Source organism: Girardinichthys multiradiatus, chromosome 3, assembly GCF_021462225.1.
Source record: "Girardinichthys multiradiatus isolate DD_20200921_A chromosome 3, DD_fGirMul_XY1, whole genome shotgun sequence".
In the NCBI taxonomy this organism is placed as follows: Eukaryota; Metazoa; Chordata; class Actinopteri; order Cyprinodontiformes; family Goodeidae; genus Girardinichthys; species Girardinichthys multiradiatus.
In genome coordinates, this window is record NC_061796.1 from 15,742,913 (window position 1) to 15,762,962 (window position 20,050).

The 20,050-nt window shown below is 38.3% G+C and overlaps 1 protein-coding gene across 1 annotated transcript; it reads right to left on the reverse strand.

Moving 5' to 3' along the window:
- Positions 1-824: 824 nt before the first annotated feature.
- depdc1b (DEP domain containing 1B) lies at positions 825-17,975 on the reverse strand. Its single transcript, XM_047358320.1, has 11 exons — positions 17,783-17,975; positions 14,970-15,235; positions 14,412-14,556; positions 13,813-13,940; positions 13,582-13,712; positions 13,432-13,479; positions 12,432-12,572; positions 12,167-12,333; positions 10,072-10,248; positions 4,910-5,092; positions 825-3,898 (listed from the first exon to the last, which is right to left on the reverse strand). The coding sequence occupies exons 1-11, from the start codon at positions 17,828-17,830 to the stop codon at positions 3,734-3,736; spliced, it is 1,599 nt and encodes a 532-aa protein (XP_047214276.1). The 5' UTR covers positions 17,831-17,975; the 3' UTR covers positions 825-3,733.
- Between the last annotated feature and the right edge of the window lie 2,075 nt (positions 17,976-20,050).

A 20,050-nucleotide genomic window follows, 5' to 3' on the forward strand; every position in this document is an offset into this window, starting at 1 on the left:
ATTCGGAAATCAAGGTGCCAGAGTCTAGAGGAAGACTGGGGAGAAGGAAATGCCAAAATGCCAGAAGTCCAGTGTCAAGTACCCACAGTCAGTGATGGTCTGGGGTGCCGTGTCAGCTGCTGGTGTTGGTCCACTGTGTTTTATCAAGGGCAGGGTCAATGCAGCTAGCTATCAGGAGATTTTGGAGCACTTCATGCTTCCATCTGCTGAAAAGCTTTATGGAGATGAAGATTTCATTTTTCAGCACAACCTGGCACCTGCTCACAGTGCCAAAACCACTGGTAAATGGTTTACTGACCATGGTATCACTGTGCTCAATTGGCCTGCCAACTCTCCTGACCTGAACCCCATAGAGAATCTGTGGGATATTGTGAAGAGAACGTTGAGAGACTCAAGACCCAACACTCTGGATGAGCTAAAGGCCGCTATCGAAGCATCCTGGGCCTCCATAAGACCTCAGCAGTGCCACAGGCTGATTGCCTCCATGCCACGCCGCATTGAAGCAGTCATTTCTGCAAAAGGATTCCCGACCAAGTATTGAGTGCATAACTGTACATGATTATTTGAAGGTTGACGTTTTTTGTATTAAAAATGCTTTTATTTTATTGGTCGGATGAAATATGCTAATTTTGTGAGATAGGAATTTTGGGTTTTCATGAGCTGTATGCCAAAATCATCCGTATTAAGACAATAAAAGACCTGAAATATTTCAGTTAGTGTGCAATGAATCTAAAATATATGAATGTTAAATTTTCATTATTACATTATGGAAAATAATGAACTTTATCACAATATGCTAATATTTTGAGAAGGACCTGTATATCTAGACAGTGCAAGCCTATTCATGTGATTGCAAAGGTTTAACCAAAGCTCCTTTGTTAATAAAGTTAGCCACACAGTACCACTCAACTTTTAAGCCAATGATGGTTTTGTTGTGAGTGAGCAGGGATGTCCCTTTCTACAGAACCCTTTGATATATTTATTAACACTAGGAACATTAGTACACAATTAAGCTGCCTAAATTAAACATCGTTATCATTACACCAAAACTTTGACACGAAAAGCATTTCTGCATTGTCTGAGTCACGCTCATGAAAGCACAGAGCCAAATTAAATCAACCTAATTAAAAATGCATCAAAATATCTGACAAGTAACAGAAAATCGTCTTAGGTGTTCAGATGATCAATATTAAACTAGGTGGTATAATCAACTCCTAACTTTTCAATACATTTAAAATGTCTCTCAGTTCAGTTTTATTGATGCATCGTTTTTGATCTAGAACATGAACAAAATTGCATGTAATCATACAACTTATTTATTTTAAGATTATTAGTAACACTGGTTTTATTAGATCAATTTAGTCAAGACTTCAAGTTTTGAGGGAAAAAACATTTCTTAAGAAGCAAAAATATAATTATTTCAGGTACTTTTTTTTTTAAGTTGTAAAGTAAGATAACCTTTAAAGTATAGAGAAGTATCACATAAATATATCCCAATCAGTCTTTCCATTGTTTTCCAAAGCAGGTAAAAATGTGAATTTCTGACCCCAAAAAAGATGATGTTTGGCAATAGAAACACACAGCGTGCCTTTCTGTTGTTGTAAAGCTAAAGCGAATTGACCTTTCTGATGGGAACATGTCAAATGGATGTGTGGCTGCTTATTGGCAACACAGTAAATACTGAGAGAGCAATTCCCAGATATCCACCTTGATAATGAAACAAATGGAATCTTGGCTTTGAAGGAAGGTACAACAAAGCCAAAGAACAGGAACACAGCTCAGGTTCATGCCACAGTAATGGCTGTGGGTGTTGTTTGAGGACAGAACGTTACCAGGTTAAGAAATATCTCATGACATCTACAGGTCTCTTAGTAAATTAATAACTGTTCTTTCCAAATGTTCCACTTGCATTTTACCCATGTTAATCAGCTTTAATGGTGACCTTTCACCTCAGTCAGAGCTAAAGTGGAACTAAACCCAATGTAAAAGCATAGACATAGACATAAACCAGACAGTTTTTGAAAAGTGCCACCAAAGTGGGCAGTGCCAAGACACACTGAGGAGAATGGCCAAGTGTGGAGATGAGCGGAGGGGATTAAGTGGGTATAAGGTCAGGAGGACGAGGGAAAGTGGCAGCTAGCTTAATTTGACATATTGAAACATGTAGAGTGAGCAGAGCAATGCTGGTAGTTTCGCTAGAGATCGGTCTTTTGAGATGGAGGATATTTCACCCCCCTCGTCACCGGAGGTTAAGAGACGCTTTACGGAGCTCAGTGGGCCTGACCCTTATCAGTTCGAGCAGCAGGCAAAAGGCGCTGACTTTGCGCTGCCGAGGCAGTGGTGGACAGAATGGATCCAGTTTCCAAGTACCTAAACTAAAACGCCATGCTAACTAATAGATAATAAAATGCTAACCTGAAAAACACTATCATCAATGCTTGCAATTTCAACTCCTGACTCGCTACGGGGGCGTGTGTCTGAGTGAGATGGTTTTATACCCAAAACTTGGTACATGTCTATGCTGTGAGGTAGACATGTACCAAGCTGTACCATTTTAACAAATAGGCAAATTCAACTGCAGTAGCCCCCTTTCAACCCAAAGAGGGCAGCACTAAGCCGGTTTTAGGACAAACATTGCAGAATTAAACAAGTTTACATGAAAATGTAAAACATGGCACAGTAACATAAAGATAGCGCACCTAAGGCCCAATTTATAGAGTTTATCTGCAAAAAAAAGTTGATTTGGGGTTTAGTTCTACAGATATATATGTATATCAGCATTATGACTTCCATTTCAACCATAACATATAGCATTAGCTTGAAGTCACTTTGAAAAGCTAAACAACATCTTATGCAAAAACTAACTGTAGACGGGCTTATGGAGTTTTAGATGTGTGACTGACAGTGAACTGGGAATAAAGCTTTGACATCTGCATCACTTTACAGCAGTTAGAGAAAAGGGAGACTTTCTCCTGCTTCCATTCACTGTTGCTATGTTTTACACAACTTCTGCACAACTCACTAATGTAAGTATCCTGGTGACACAGTTTTTGAGAGAACTGGGAGTGCTGACCTGAAGCAAAAATTGGCTTCCAAAGGTTTTGTTTTAGTAAAAGTCAATGAAGGCAGACTGGCCTCATAACAGAGTGCTTTTAAATCCCAGGGTAGGTTGCTGGTCTGTTAGGTCTCCAAGCCACTGATTTAATGCCACAAATCTCCTGACTTCCTCCTCTTAACTGAACAAATATCCAGATAAGTCTTCACCTTATGAACTCACACCAAAGCTTGAAAGTTTGCCATCACTACTTTTGTCTTGATTGTTGTGATACGTCTTGAACATGAAAATATGAGCTACAACCTTGAACTGAAAAGTAAAAGTTGGAAAAATTATGATATAATAAATGAATGGAATTTATATAGTGCTCTTCCCATCATACAGACTAATCAAAGCGCTGTACACTAGACCCACATTCACCCAATCACACAAATTCATACACCGATAAGCAGGTCTATATGTGGTCGGAGGTTAAGTGCCTTGCCCAGGGGTACCTCGAGAGAGATTACAGTACCACAAATACTAACTTGTTCTTTGAAATAAAACTACAGTGGTTTATAAAGTGTATAAAAACATTGGCCAGTCCACCATTACAGCCACACTTGTCCTTGCCTTATGACTAACTGAGGTTGAGATGCGTTTGCAGGCTGAAACACATAAAGCATCAGAAGTAGCAGCTCATGCCCTAAAACTCCAGCTTCTCTGAAAAGGCTGGGATGGTTTTTTGAGGTTGAAAAACATCAGGTGAGGTTTGAGTCGTGGGGTTTTCTCAGGAATGACAGCAGCTTTGCTTTCCTCAGTGGGAAATCGTTTTTGGTACACTTCAGGGTAAGACTTCTGGAACTGGAAGGAGAAGAAATGAAATGTATTATTAAATAGAATGTGTGTGTCACAGAATCTTTGGAAATCCTTGGCTCAAAAAGTCTCTGCAGAATTTTGTAGTTGTTAGTCACCGAGAACAATTTAATGTTACAGCTCGAAACAAATATGAATCTGGAGACACAGAGCTTTGATAGTGCTCCCTTTAATCTCTATTGCTGCAGAAATTCAAAGAAAGCAAGAAGGTTTCCTTGATCATAACACTTTTTAGAGAGTGCATTTTGTCTAGAAAGAACCAAAACACTACTTCCTTTTGGAAACTAATGCTGAAGTTCACATTTGGAAGAATGTAGACACAAAGGCCTGAGACCAACTCAGAATGTTGATCTAAATGCTCACTTGATCTGTCTTGATGTAGTCACCCTTGCATTCAGCACTATCCATTTATTACCCTTATCGCCCATGAAACATGTTACCACCAGGTGTTAACAGAGCCAAGGCTGCTGTTTTGTTTGCAAACTGGGGCCCTTTATCAAGGTTTCCTCGAACAGCATTTTGCACCAAGCTTTTAACATCCTGCATCCCAAGACAATTAATGTTACTTTAATTAAACCTAAAAAGTTTAAGAATTGTTCTATTACAGTACATACAAAAAAGAAGGGGTGGAAATAATTTCTGGCTCTCTTGTTATGAAGGGTCTTGCTATGCAAGCCTATATGGATGGTTTATTAAATTTTCTCTTTTGGCTTTATGGCTGTAAGATCACGCAACAACAATGCAAATCATGAGCACATACATGTTACTACTGCAGGAAAGTGCAACTTGCACTGCAGTTTCCCATTAATATTGGTGGCTACTGTCCATTTCTTGAGGCTGTATCTAAATTAAAACAATTTTTTCTGCAGAAGAAAAAGTGTGATCGTGATTTCCACGATTCACATATGGAGGTAATTCACACACTTAAAGAAAAAAGATATGGAAATCTTTCCAGCTCATTGTCTGAGATTAGTTTTGACTTTTTATGTATGTGCATACCTGCTTGAGTCTTTTCTTCTTGTCTTTAACAGGGAGTTCTTTGTCTGCAATCAGGCCTTCCAGGAGTTGCTGCAGGGGGATCTGTGTACCTATTACCTTCTGCTCCTCGCAGTCCACCCTCTTGATCTGTTTACAAAAAGCCGGGGATGCACTGAAATCTGTATCCGAGCCTGCATATTTGATCTGATGGGAGGGAGGGAAGACGTGTTGAAATGAAATTCCTTTTTTTTTTTTTATATACTTGTTAGCATATCCATAGTGTTTTAAATAAATCTCTTTCCAAACTTCAACAGTGGAAAAAAAAAAGTCCACACAGACCTGTTGAAATGACAGGTTATTGTTCATGAGTTCAAGATGAGTGATTTAAGAACTTTCTTCCACTGTTCTTGCCACCACTAACCTGAAACCATTCTTTTGCTGATTTGGAGATTTGCCCTGGGTTGTTGTCATGTTGACAGAGGAAAACAACACTGTTGGTATTAGAGGTGTTCAGAGAACATTCCTCTCCATTTTTGTAGCAGAAGCTGAAGGTTTTGTGCCAACATTAATTGGTATTTGGAACTGTTCAGAATTCCCAACACCTTCACTAAAGCCCCTGTTCCAGCTGAAGGAAAAACAGCCCCAAAGCATGATGCTGCCAACACCATGCTTTACTGTGTTTATGATGGTGTTTGCATGATGGTAATGCAGTGTTACTTCTATTCCACACATACCCTTTGGAATTATAAAAAAAATTATTAATTTTAAAAATATGGCCAGGCTTGGATGTTTTTCTTCATAAAAAAGCCTGACAATTCTGACAATTTAAAATATTTGTCTCATCTTTACAATGCCCTCCCATAGCCACAATACAGTGGCTTGTAAAAGTATTCATACCCTTTCAACCTTTCCACATATTGTCACATTACAACCACAAACATAAATATATTTTATTGGAATTTTATGTGAAAGACCAACAAAAAGTGGTATATAATTGGGAAGTGGAAAGAAAATTATACATGATTTAAAAAATTTGTTCACAAATAAAAAACGGAAAGTGCGGTGTGCAAAAGTATTCAGCCCACTTTACCCTGAGTGCAACCAATTGCCTTCAGAAGTTGCCTGATGATTGCTAACAACTAAATAGAGTCCACCTGTGTGTAATCTAATCTCAGTACAAATACAGCTGCTCTGCGACGGCCTCAGAGGTTGGTTAAGAGAATATTGGGGACCAAACAGCATCATGATGTCCAAGGAAAATCCGACAGGTCAGGGATAAAGTTGTGGAGATGTTTAAAGCAGGCTTAGTCTATAAAAAGATTTCCCAAGCTTTGAACATCTCACAGAGCACTGTTCAATCCATCATCTGGAAACGGAAAGAGTATGGCTCAACTGTAAACCTACCAAGACAAGGACGTAAACTTACAGGAAGAAAATGGAGAGCACTGATCAGATGCAGCCAAGAGGCCCATGTTGACTCTGGATGAACTGCAGAGATCCACAGCTCAGGTGGGGGAATCTGTCCACAGGACAACTATTAGTCGTGCACTGCACAAATGTGGTTTTATGGGAGATTGGCAAGAAAAAAGCCATTTATGAAAGAAAACCATTAGAAGTCCTGTTTGCAGTTTGCCAGAAGCCATGTTGTGAACACAGCAAACATGTAGAAGAAGGTGCTTTGGTCAGACGAGACCAAAATTGAACCTTTCGGCCAAAATGCAAAACGCTATGTGTGGCAGAGAACTAACACTGCACATCTGAACACACCATCCCTATTGTCTAATATGGTGGTGGCAGCATCATGCTCTGGGGCTGCTTCTCTTCAGCAGGGACAGGGAAGGTGGTCAGAGTTGATAGGAAGATGGATGGAGCCAAATACAGGGCAATCATGGAAGAAAAACCTGTTGGAGTCTGCAAAAGACTTAAGACTGGAGTGGATGTTCACCTTCCAGCAGGAAAACGATCCTAAACATAAAGCCAGGGCTACAATAGAATGGTTTAAAACTAAACATATTCATGTGTTAGAATGGCCCAGTCAAAGTCCAGACCTAAACCCAATCGAGAATCTGAGGCAAGATCTGAAAACTGCTGTTCGCAAATGCTCTCCATGTTATCTGACTAAGCTTGAGCTGATTTGCAATGAAGAATGGGCAAAAATTTCAGTCAGTAGATGTGAAAGCTGGTAGAGACACACACTAAAAGACCTGCAGCTGTAATTGCAGCAAAAGGTGGTTCCACAAAGTATTGACTCAGGGGGCTGAATACTTTTGCACAATGCCCTTTACAGTTTTTATTAGTAAAAAAAAAAAAAAAAGAAATTATGGATAATTTTCGTTCCACTTTACAATTATATACCACTTTGTGTTGGTCCTTCACATAAAATTCCAATAAAATATATTTATGTTTGTGGTTGTAATGTGACAATATGTGGAAAAGTTCAAGGGGTATGAATACTTTTACAAGTCACTGTATTGTGGCTATGGGAGGACATTGTAAAGATGAGACAAATTTTTTAAACTATCAGGATAATCACAACCTTGTCGCATATTTCCAAATATGTGACAAGGTATGACAAGTATGCTCAAAAACTTCCTCCAAATATTTTCCTGATGGGATTACCAGATAATGACTGGAACAATCAATGAAGCTGATGGTGAAAGCTGCTTCAGTGCTCTGAGCGTCAGCAGGTGTTGATTTATTTTGAAGCTAGTGAGAAAAGGGACAGTTTGTCCTGCTGAGCTGCTGTGTGAAGTTTGTCTAAACTGGAACAGAGAAAAAAACAACACTGCTGGTGTCAATTAAGGATGAAGCGATAACCGGTTTCAATGATTAGAATGATCACATTTCATACAATTACTAGTACTACTGTAACCACAGTACTGCTTTTTACCATTAAAACGGTGCATCCTTACTTGCTATTAAAAATGTTGTTTTTTTTTTTATTGCTCATCAAACACAGCATCTTAGATCCTTCACTGCAGACACCAGCAGGAGGAAGCGCCAAGTCTTACATTGCCATGTATTTTCGAAGTGCACAAAAAGGCTTGTTGAAGATGACTTTGTGTTCACTGCATGAGCACTTAGCAGCTGTCAGAATAATTGCCAGGGGTATGGTTATGCTCGGCAGGGCAGCCAAAATACAACAAGGCTCTTCATCTAAAGGAGTTTGGCATGGGTTTATGATGTCAGTAGCATCCTTGGTTTATTTCAATGGAATAACACAACAAAAAAACAAATGTGCAAATTCACATTTTTAAAATCAAGTAGTTATTTCATTTATTTGTTACCATTATTTATATTGTATGTCGCTAAGTCACTGGATTTCATTCTCAAGACATTATATATTTAAAAACAGCTACAATGTAAAACAGACGTTATTCTGTGTGTTTTGGTAAGAGTCAATATGAGACTTAGTGAAATTATTACCACCAGCACCACTACTACTCATCTTTATGCTGATAATCACATTTATGCTTGAGGGAAACTAAGTTATGCTCTTGGCTCTTCCCTAGTTACTTTAACTTGTAATGTAGGTAATGTTTCTCAAAAAAATGCCTGTAACAAACAGTGGGATGGTGTTCAGAGTCCACTTTTCTCGGTTTAGTGGCTCTACAAGCTACTTTAATGGGCTTAAAGTTGGTTTTACTTGTTGTACCCAGCAAAGAATTTCCTGCTCTGGTGCAACACCAAGAGATTTAATGTCAGTTTCATTAAAACCTTTAAGAATAACATATTTTTACACTTAATGTGTTGATAACTTCCAGCAGGAAACCCATGAAATGCAATACTTACGACCCCATTCAGCATGCAGCATCTAAGCCTTCCTGTTAATAATCATTAACAGCTAAACATCAACCATAAAGGCAGATCATTAATGCACAGCCTTTTGGTTTTCCATTGGTGTTGCACAAAACATAAAACGTATGTTTATGTGCAGAGGAATTAAACAAGTTGTCATTTAATAAAGCTGACAACGAGCAAAGCAGCGATACCATAATGTAAAGTACTGTGTTATGTGTTATGTGTTTAAATGCAGCACAAAGCAGAAACCCTTTGAGCACCAGGCACTTTTTCATAAGAGTTGCTTCATAATTACAGCAACTTTGCCAGATATGTAATTTTACGACTACCTGCTGCAGTGGAGATTCCCATTAGGGAACATGCAGTATAGATGGGAATGTCATGATCCCATAATTATGATTTATCATAATTATAATGTAGGATCTAAACGGATAAAAACAGTTTAACCTGGAATTAGTTGGAGTGTATTTTTGAGTCACTGGGCACTTTTTCTGTAACATAACATACAAAGCAAGCTGTGACATCTTGGTTGAATGCTCCATGTTTGAAAACATTACACTGCATCAGTAGTACTACCGTGAATGTAATCAGTTTTAAGAAATACAAGTATGTCTTTACACCATTACGATCTCAGGATTTTACTATACAACGCTGCCAGGTTGCAGTTGTTTCTTCAACAACAATAAACAGAACTGCAACCAAAAAAAACTACATCTATGGACGATGTGAAAATGTGGATTATTTAAATTAAAAGTGAAAAAATAAAAACATAGTGCTTAAATAAGTTCCTTTTATCTATGTGAGTTATAACATAATCAGTTATTCTAAAAAAGGGAAATTCGGTTGATGACTATTTTTAAAACACCTCCTTTTGCACCATGTCTCTTACTAGCTCCCATGCATACAGTCAGTTTATATAACTGACTAAATCTTATCTAAGAAGTAATAAAAACAAAATAGAACAAAATATATATTATTACACTCCCAGCTCATGCATGCGGACGTGTAAACCGTGTACTGCCATTAACCAACTTGTAGGATTCTCAAGCTCTAATGAGAACAAGTTAAACTTTGTTCCTCTCCGGGGCTTTGTGGGAGTTTTGTAAGTTTAAGAGGATAGCTTATACAAAGGGGGGGAACATCAGAAATGTACATAAATGTACATGTAATAATATGTAGAAGATGCCGTCTGGCTGCTAAAAACTTGAAAAGGAAACTAAAAGTGTATCACTTATCTCAACAATTATTTTGAAATGACTTAAAACAGAATGTTTTGAATTCTTTAAGGGTGTTTCATAACTCATTACTAATATGACTGCATGGGAATTTTAATAGCTAAGTTAGCTTTTTGTTTTTTATACACAGCTCACAGATGAACTGACCTGAGCTCTTTTTAAGTGTGACAAATGCTCCTCAACCTGGCAGCGCAGCCTGGTGTTCACTTGGAAGATGGCGTTGTGGTGCTCCATCATGAAGGTCACCAGTTTGGTAGCGAGCAACTCGTCCAAGTCCATGTCATCAGGGGAGCCCAGGACGCAGTGAGAGAACATCTGGACCATCTGCACACCGATCACAGTGGAACAGGAAATAGGAACTAACTTCCTTATCAACACAATTATTGTAGCACACCCAGAATATTAAAGACTGATGAAGTGAAAGACCAATTTTGTGCAGCTAATGAAAATGATATTTTGTATGGATGCAGTGTTTCAGATGGTGCTTATAGTCTTACCTTAATTGCAAACTAAGATGAACACATAAAAGGGTTAGAATTAGAATTCTTATATTGGATGTAAGTATTAATGTAAGTTCTGATATTATGTCAACTGTGTTGTTTTTAAAGATAAACTCACTCTAGTTCCGCTTTTAAGACGCTTTCCAGAACTTTCTACAACACCAGTAAGTTAAATCATTTAACTTTTATCCTCAGGGCAGAATCACATTGCATGTCTTATTTGTTTTTAAATTACTTCAGCTGTAGCTTCCTTTTTTGCTGAAGTGAAACTTTTGACAAGATCATTTTGTGGCGTGTCATGATACTTTGGAGAAGAAATCCTGAGTAGTTAAGGCAGAAAGGTTTGCAGTGACAGGAAAGTTTTGATTTTCATGAATAATGCTTTACTTCATGAGTTGGGTACCAAACGTGTTCAGGGGGGCAGAAGCCCCTAATTATAATAGATAATCTGCATGCAAACCGTGTCAGAGCATCTGTGAAACTAAAATGTTCCTGTGAAGAACAACTCTTAGCTTTATTGTCAGTGAGAATTTATAAAAGTGTGCTGTGCAAATAATTAACATGTTGATACAGTTCCAGTCAGAGGTTTACATCACTCATTATGGGCAAACTTCATTAAATCTGGGGATTTAAAAAGCTTCCTTCACATTTTTCATAAAATGTTGATTCATTAAAAAGCAAAGAAAAATCATGACATTCATTAAGCATTAGACTGGAAAAATCAAACAGTTTTCCAACAAAATATTTCCAGATCTGGAAAGAATTCAGTGCGTTTCCAGACTTTTCAAGACTGGGTAGCAACCGTTTTAATTATGCAATTTCTAGGGTGGAATGATGAAAGAAAAACATCTTCAGTCATTTTTATTCCAGAAACGTAATGGTAATCTGCTTTAAACCTAAGATAACTGTATCAACTGCACGATGGTGGCAGCATCATGCTGAGGCTCAGTTTCACCGCCACTGAGAATGAGGAGGACTACCTTAAAATTCTTCAGCTTCACCTCAGTCAACAGCTTGGAAACTTTGACATAAGTGGGTTTTCCATCAGGACAATGATACCAAACACACATCCCACTGGAATTTATAACTAGGCCAACATAAGGATTCTAGGAAACAAAACTTTGGTTCATTTTTAAAAGCCAAGTTGGTGCCAGGAAATCAGTGAAATATCAACTAACTCAACCATTTCTGATTAGAAGAGTAGTTAAACATCCAGGCAGAATCATGCCAGAAGCATGTTGATGGCCGCAAAAGACGTCTTGGTTTCTCTGCAACTTGCTAAGCAACATTTTTCCTAATATTAGTGGGGGTATATGTACATAATCGAGCCAGTGTGAAAATCTGTCATAAAATCAAAGTTGTCCTTCCAGTTAATGATTGAAGATGTATGCTGCATTATCAGCCAATAGTAAAAAAAAGAATAGAGCCAATGAATATTTAAAAGCCGCAAATTACAATGAAACTCTTGTCATTTCTGACTGAATGTGAATTTCTGACTAGAACTGTAATAATAAATTGAACTACGTTATAGAAAGGTCAGAATCTGAACTGTGCCCAGCTTAAAACTCTTCGAAAATAATGCAGTAGATGTTTCGCATCTGTCACAGGAATTTGTTTTAAATGGGTGTCAGTGATGACCGTGCTGTTATGGGATTACACTGACTTGTAGGATATGTCCTGAGCTCAGTAAAACAGAAAATCTGTACAAATTTATGTAATGAATAAAATGCGGGAAGAAGTACCAGCGTGCGAGTAGCGATAGTGTCATTAAGTGGAGGTAAGCGGGGATTGTGGCAGACGTGATCCATGAGGCGGAGTAAAAGCTGGAGCCGTCTCCGGTTGGGCGGTGGCAGCAGCAGGCAGCTGACTTGAAGAGCCTCGGTGGCTTTATCCTGCTCCTGCAGCAGGCCTGCAACAACATAAAGAGAGAAGAGTCCTGCTCTCTGAGGCGGACAAAGAAAAAATTTACATGACCGATTGTTTCTCTGTCACTGTGGAAGTACTTACTGAGAATGTTGACAAAGACCTCATATAGATGGTAGGTCAGCAAGGGCTCTTTTAGCCTCTGATAATAATCTGCTACCGTCCTCAGAACATCTCTCTCAAAACCTGGGTACAGTGGCTGTTTGGCGTCACTGCCATCAGGCCCTGATGGAAAAGGTTAAAGGAACTTTTTAATCATAAAGAAAACCTAATATTACATGCATTCAAGGAAACTCGAGTATTGCTGAATTCTAGCGCATAAATACATAAACAGAAACATGAATATCCCAGGGTCCTCCAGCATCTAGTAATTGAGGATTTTATTATGATGCAACTCTGCTAAATCAAACTTAATGTTCTAGGATGTCAAAATATTTGGTGAAAAAAGGGAACGTTTGTTCCGAAACTGGGCCCTTTTGATTTTATTGTGTGAAGCAAGCTTTAGGGTTGCTTCACATTCGACCTGTAAAAAACGTCATAATTCTTCAATTCAGTTATCTAAATTCTCCACATTAGTTTTTCTAACAATGCAAATGAAATCTGAGTACAAAATGGATGCCTAGTTGACTTTTTATTAGTATGTTTTACAAACCATAAAACACTTTGCTGTAGTTGGCAATGGCGTGGTAATTGAATTTTTATTTTATTTATTATCTTTCTAAATCTCTTTTTGAGGGGATCCAAGATTAATCCAAAGTTTAAACTTTTTTACTTTTAATCTGTACAAATTCAAGCTGAGATATGGTCATTTAAAAAAGATGTAATTTAAATAAAAATCATTGTGAAAAAGGACTATTATTTTTTTAGAATAGTTGATTTTTTATAGTTTAGATAATAAAATAAGAAAGTGAGAAATCTAAACACTTTTCCACACTTATCCCAACATGTAAAATAACAAGTTACTTTCATGTTTTTCCAGACTTAGTACTACGTTGGAGCTCTGACAGATCCTATAGACAGTCCTAAACCTGAAAAATGTGGAACCAGTCATCCTAAGGTAGATAATGATTTTATTTATACTCACAGTTTGCAAGGCATTTCATTGCTGAGATCACCCAATATGGCATGTCCTCTGGAAATACAAAAACATGATAATAAAATCAAACATTTAGCTCTTTGATTAAAAACACCCAACATTTTTATCAAATTAAAAGGGAATCGTCCAGCATCATACCAGCTTTGTTTTCCAGGACAACTATGCCTGTTTTATTAACACTGAAGATATTGTGAACAATGTGCTTTCCGTTCACGTGGACTGGAGTTAATATTCCTTCCAAAGTCTTCAGGCCCAGAACTCTCTGCAAACTGAAAAGCAACAGACTGAAGTTAGCATTAAAAAGCAACCAAAACAACAACAAAAACAAATGATGTCAGTGTTTTTTTAACAAGTCAAACAGAAACATACTGCGTAACAGTCATCGACTTCCAGATGTGGTCCACTTGTTTAGAAGTTACTTCCCTCCTCCGTATCAGCTTGCATTCATGCACGTCTCCAATAGCAACGCTGTGTCTTTTATTCCACAAATCTGAAGCCTTGAAATGATTACATGAAAGGAAAAAGAAGATTGTGACGGTAATTCAGTACAACAGTCGTATGATTGAATATTTACATGAGACATCTCACCTTTGCTAGAATTCACATTTTTAATGGGAAGGAGAGAAGGGCCCTCAATAGGCTCTTTTACAGAAATGCATTAAATAAAAATAAAAACAAAGAAGTCTCAATCAGTTTCCCTAATCCATATTTGGGGTGACAAAATTCCAAAACTTGCCGTCAACATGATACTTTCTGTCAGGACACAAACAAAGCCTTGGTGAGAGGAATTCTAGCAGAAAAGTTTCAAATCATTTTAATTTAGCCTCTGCACCACTCTGTTTTTCTCTATTTACAGGAAACTGAACCAGTAAATCGTTAAATGTAATGTTTCTTCTTTTAAATGTCCATATTTCCACTAGGTCGATGAAGGCACAGCAGGGCGTGAAATGCCTGTGGTCTTTTCTTACCAGTACTGCAGACTTTTGAGTTGCCACATTTTCTTTCAGAGGCAGTTCCTCGTAGTCGTCCCAGCGGATGAGTCTGGGCAGGTCACTGCTGTCTCTCCACGAAGGTCTTGTTGGAAGAGACTTGAGTGGAGACATTGTGGGGAACCTGAAGAGGAAGATGACAGCACTTCAGCGGAATGAAAGAAAAGAATAAGAGCGGAGCCGTATAGAGGGAGCGAAGACCTCTTCTGTATGAAATAACAAAGGCAGAGAAGAATGACAGCCTTTTCACGGGATAAAATAAACTCTCCACTGCCATTCCAAAGTTTGATTTCTGAGAAGAGATCTATTGAAAAGCAAAACAATGTTTTTGTATCTCATTAAATTAGATCAACATCTAGATTAGTTTCACATTTTGATTTGAACTAATGAAATATTGAACTTTTTGATGATATTGGAATTTATTGAGACCTGGAAGCACTATATTGTTCAGGAAGAAAATAATACTTCAGAAAAACAAATCATGTCTTGTCTACACAGTAAAATGACCTGCATGTTTAAATTCCATGCCTCCGTTACCTGTACAGATGACTGTTGTCTTCGAAATCCTCTGTCCCATGGCGTCCTTTGACGTCTTCAATCACATGGGCTTTAAAGAACTTTCTGAGCAGCTGCAAAGTCTGGTAACGGGTGACCTCAGGCCCAAAGTTGTAGTTGCTTCTAAGCAGCTCATGGAGATAATCCAGTGCCTCTGAACCGGTGAAAGTGCTATCGTAGTAGCGGAAGTTTGCCCAGTGCCTCCGTAATGGCATACCTCCACAAAACAGTTTAATGGTTTCATTCCACTGCATTGGAGACACACAGAAAGTCAGTCAGTCATTTTCTATACTGCTTTTTCCATAGTGAGTCGTGGGGAAGCTGGTGCCTATCTCCAGCAGTCTATGGGCGAGAGGTGGGGTACACCCTAGACAGGCCGCCAGTCCATGTGCAAACTCCATGCAGAAAGACCCCTGGCCGGGAGTCGAACCCTGGACCTTCTTGCTGCAAGGCAACACCACCGTGTTGCCACCGTGCAGCCCTCACACAGAAAGTGTTTTTGGAATGTTTCAAGACAATCCGTTATAAAGAGACACATGTTAGAGCATCTGTTGAGTGTTAATTTGCAGTGAGCTCAAAGATCAAACATTCTGACACAAGACATTTTTCCATACCAAGAACGATATTCAGTATTTCCAGGAAGGCTAGAAATGTTCAACCAGCAAATGTCTGTTTTTTTCGCCAAGCTGCACTCAATCATTTAATAAAGTGATCATAAGTTACAGAGCAGCTGAAGGTTGCTATGGCTTCAGTCATTACAGATCGTGGCTCATACATGACAATAAAATCAGAAATATTTGTGAAATACAGATACTTTGAAAATATCTGTATGCAACAGGTATTTTAAACCTACTTAGCTATTTAAGTAAGCCATTGTAAGGACTGGAAGATGCAACTATAAACAGAAAATTCCCATATTAGGGTGTTTTGAATGATGAAGAGATTCTGGACATTCAACTCTTGATTGAGTTAATCGAATGAATGAAAGAAAAACTTTAGTCTGAACCAAAAGAATAACTGAGAATGTAATATAAAAGATTATAATCCTTCAAATAAAGAAACTCCATATCACTGGCCTAGAGATGAGTGGGGAAAATTACCAGGACCACTAAAAGAAAAAGCAATCCAAGTAAAAAATGTGTATCTCTCTGCAAATCTTAATGCTGTACAGCAGGGAAAACTACTTCAGACTGTGAGTTGGGTTCTTTTTGAAGAGAGGACGGACTGGAAGATTTTCAGAACAGAATATCAGCATTAACCGAAATGTATGAACTAATAAACTAATAATAATAAAAACAACAAAACACACAATACTCCATCTTCCGTTTCACTGTCTTTGTAGTGTGTTTAAACGCCCCACTGCCAAGGACCTTTAAATAGACCAGCAGAGCTAATATTATTACGTTAGTGTTCTCCTACAAAGCAGTCACTGTGTCTGCTGTGTGGGAAGACTTTCCATTACACGGGATGAGCTAATTGAACCAGAACATATTTTTATCCTGGGGTACTGTTCAGCCTTTAATATAGAGCAGCACAATATAATTGCAATAAAATCAACTCTCGTGCACAGCTAGGGTGAGATGTTACTATAAACCCAGCATGGGCATAAATGGCTTGAATGTTGTATTTGAACTGGTCTTTTTCCAGGGTGGAGTGATTTACCAAATACTATTCCGAATCACTAGCTTAGATTTATTCTGAATTTTAATGTGAATTCTTGTGGTTTTTGAATCAATGTAGGTATACATACATGTGTTATCAGTATGCTTGGAATCCAGTGAATATTAGCTTATTGTATAAGCATCATGCATTCATGCTCTCCAGGTCAGTAATATTTTTGGTCATGCTATTGTTTAATGCAGCAGGTAAAATCTTTAAGACACTGTAATGTTATTATTTATATGCAGCTACATTAAAGTGTTTCAATAAAACCGTGAGGGAATGATAGTAAGGAAATTCCTTTTTCCGCCTGTGCCTTGAAGTATCTGGATACACTACTTTCTATCTGGACTCCATGTTAGCAAATAAATAAGCTCCAGTGTCTGATAAAAGTGGCCATAAATCCATCCACATCTATGCTGTTATTGAGGATGTATGCATGCATATATTTGAACCTGTATTTATCATTTTGAGACAATAGACCAGTTTTTCCAACCCAAATCTTATTTTTTTAAATGCTTGTATATTAGTCTATGTGGAAAATAAGTATATGTAAACTTTTCACCAAAATATACTCTGTTTATTATTAGTAGTCACTAATTGCACAATGATCAAAGTTCCAAGACACGGAGTGAATACATTGCGTATTATGGTTTTCATTCAGCATACCATAGTAGATGTTAATAGTGTCAACAAGATAGATTTCTTTGTATTCTAGTAGTGGCAGTTCGGCTTGCAGAGTGGAAACATTACAAAGATATGCTAATAAAACAAGTATTACACAGTACTGGCAATCATTTGGAAAAGACAAATATCCAAGAACAGGTGTTTGCATTAATGTGAATAGTACGTTGTAGGCAAAGTCCCGTCTATATAGGTAACACTACATTTTTATGAGTTCTTGACAAGTATTAGTTTGAAACACCTATGTAATTAAGAACACAGGCTGTTGTGTTTTCTGCTATTTTAATTACTATCTCCAAAAATGCACGAGTAATACGTGTAAACTGAGAGATTTGGCATACTTTACAATAAACTTAGTATTGTTTATCATTCAAGCTGTAAACTTAAAACTAACGGCTGACGTAAGTGAAGTCTTTTCCACGTCACGTTCCGCACACGAGCAAGAGACTCACCAGTTTCGTGGCCCGGTATGGCCCGGGTCCGATAACTTCGCCTTCCATGCCTTAAAGCCACTGAAAACTCCCTTCACAGGAGCGAAAACATTAAGCCATAAACTATTACAAATTTATCCCTAAGCGGCCGGACTGTAAACAGAGGCGTTACTGGAAACTTTGAATCTTGTGCGTCACACCGATTAAACAACGTGATTCGACGGCGAACCGGTCACGTGACCGGAACTGCGTACGCTAAAGGGGCGGTACATCACAGATAGATGGCTCGATAGACGGAAGTTACTCAATTTAGGGTCCCAAGTATGGAGAGCCGTTTCATTCAAAATTAAATAAATAAATGAATACTGCTATTGATAAATTATTAATAATTATTCCATTATATAAATAAATATCCCCATGAAGTTAAAAAAAATATATATGTTAAAAGAAATGTTTATCTTATTTTATTTAATTAATTTCAAGATTTAATTTACTTACAGATTTTTTCAATTTACTTAAAGATGTATTTATTTATTTATTTCATAATGGAGTTTTATTTTGTGAAACTTTTATTGTGTAAAGCTAATTTACATATTTCAAAGACTTTTACTTTTTAACCCCGTTTTTCATTTTAAGCTCTTTCTATTTCATGTTCTTATATCCAAATGTGGGGATGTAGTTTTATCTTTGGGGCGGCGCTGGGACAGCAGGAGCCAGGGGATTCTGCGAGGATGCCAGAAGGTGCCAGACCGGCCGTAGAAGCCTGCCACGGCGGTTGCCGCTGTTTTTGTGGAAGCTGTTTGTGCAATAAGTCTTCATCATCGCCTCCTCATTCAGTGGTGAATGCTGGTCTTTAAAGGAGGGGAAGCTCAATTTCAAGATCGCTGATTCGCTCATTTCCTGTCAATCAAAAAGGGATTCAGCCTCAGACAGATCATCCAATCATCATGCAGAAGCTGAGCGTCAGGGCCAGCCGAGGCCAGCCTACTGCCCTATAGACCCCCAGAGACGCTGAGCGTCCAATGACAAAGCCCAGCATTTTTCCTTCGCTATTGAACTCACTGTTTAAAGCTCTGTGAAGCTGCGGGAATGAGTGAGAGGAAAGCTGCGTCGTTACCAGTGATAAGAAGCTGATTCTGAACAAAAGTTGAGCGCGTTGTAGCGCATCTTTAGTCAGTCGCATGTACACAAAACAGTATATATTTTATCACTTATTTTTTGACATTTTACGGGAAGATGAGCTTTCCCTTGCAGTCTTAGAGCAATCGCCACTGCCCTCATTTGAATATAAGAACATTAAATAAAAAGAGCTTTAAAATGAAAAATGGGGTTAAAAAGTAAAAGTCACTGAAATATGTAAAGTAGCTTTACAAAATAAAAGTGTCACAAAATGAAACTGCTTAATGAAATACATCTTTAAGTAAATTAAATAAATCTTGAAATGAATTAAATAAAATAAGATTATAATTTCTTTTAACATAGTTTTTTTGTTTTATTTCATGGGGATATTTATTCATTTCATGGAATAATCAATAGCAGTATTTATTTCTTTATTTAATTTTGAATGAAATTGCTTTCCATATTAACGACTTTGGATGTGTGCTGCTTTGTTAGTGAGACTGGGAACGTGGTTCTATTTCATCCCTACTGACCACCAGAGGCAGTGCTTCAAGCACTGAATGATCATTCTTGCGCATGTGCAGGTCGAGAAATTAATAACAACATGGTCACATGTGACCTACCGGTGGCTCACGTGAGTCTATATAGTCACATGACACCGGGAGCCCAGTCCCTTCTTTCTTCTCGCGCGCAGGTTGATGAATGCAGGTGTTGACTTGTGCTTGTTTGTTCCTCGTTCCTTTTATTGCTTGCTGCTGGGAGCCTCGTGATCGTTGTGATCGGAGCTGCGGATGATTCTGCCCCCCAGAGGCTGCGCAAGCTGCCTTTTCTTCCAGGGTTTCTGGTAAGTTTGTTCGGCTCGCCGGTAGCGTTTTCTGCTCGTGCTGAGTTTATTTACTTTCTTCGGCAGTGATTGCTGCTTGCTTTGATTTGACTCGCCAGTGGCGTTTTTCTGCTCGGGCTGAGTCCGTTTAGTTTTGGCAGTAGTTTACTGCTCGCTTTTGCTTCTTCCTGTTTGTCCGACCAGCCAGTGGCGTTTCTGCTCGTGCTGAGTCCTACGGCTTGTTGGTGTAACAGGGTCTTGACGGCGTTTTTTCTGCCCGTTCGACCCCATCTGTCCACTGGGTCATGGACAATCTTTGTTGTGCGTCCTGTTCGGCTACCCTACAG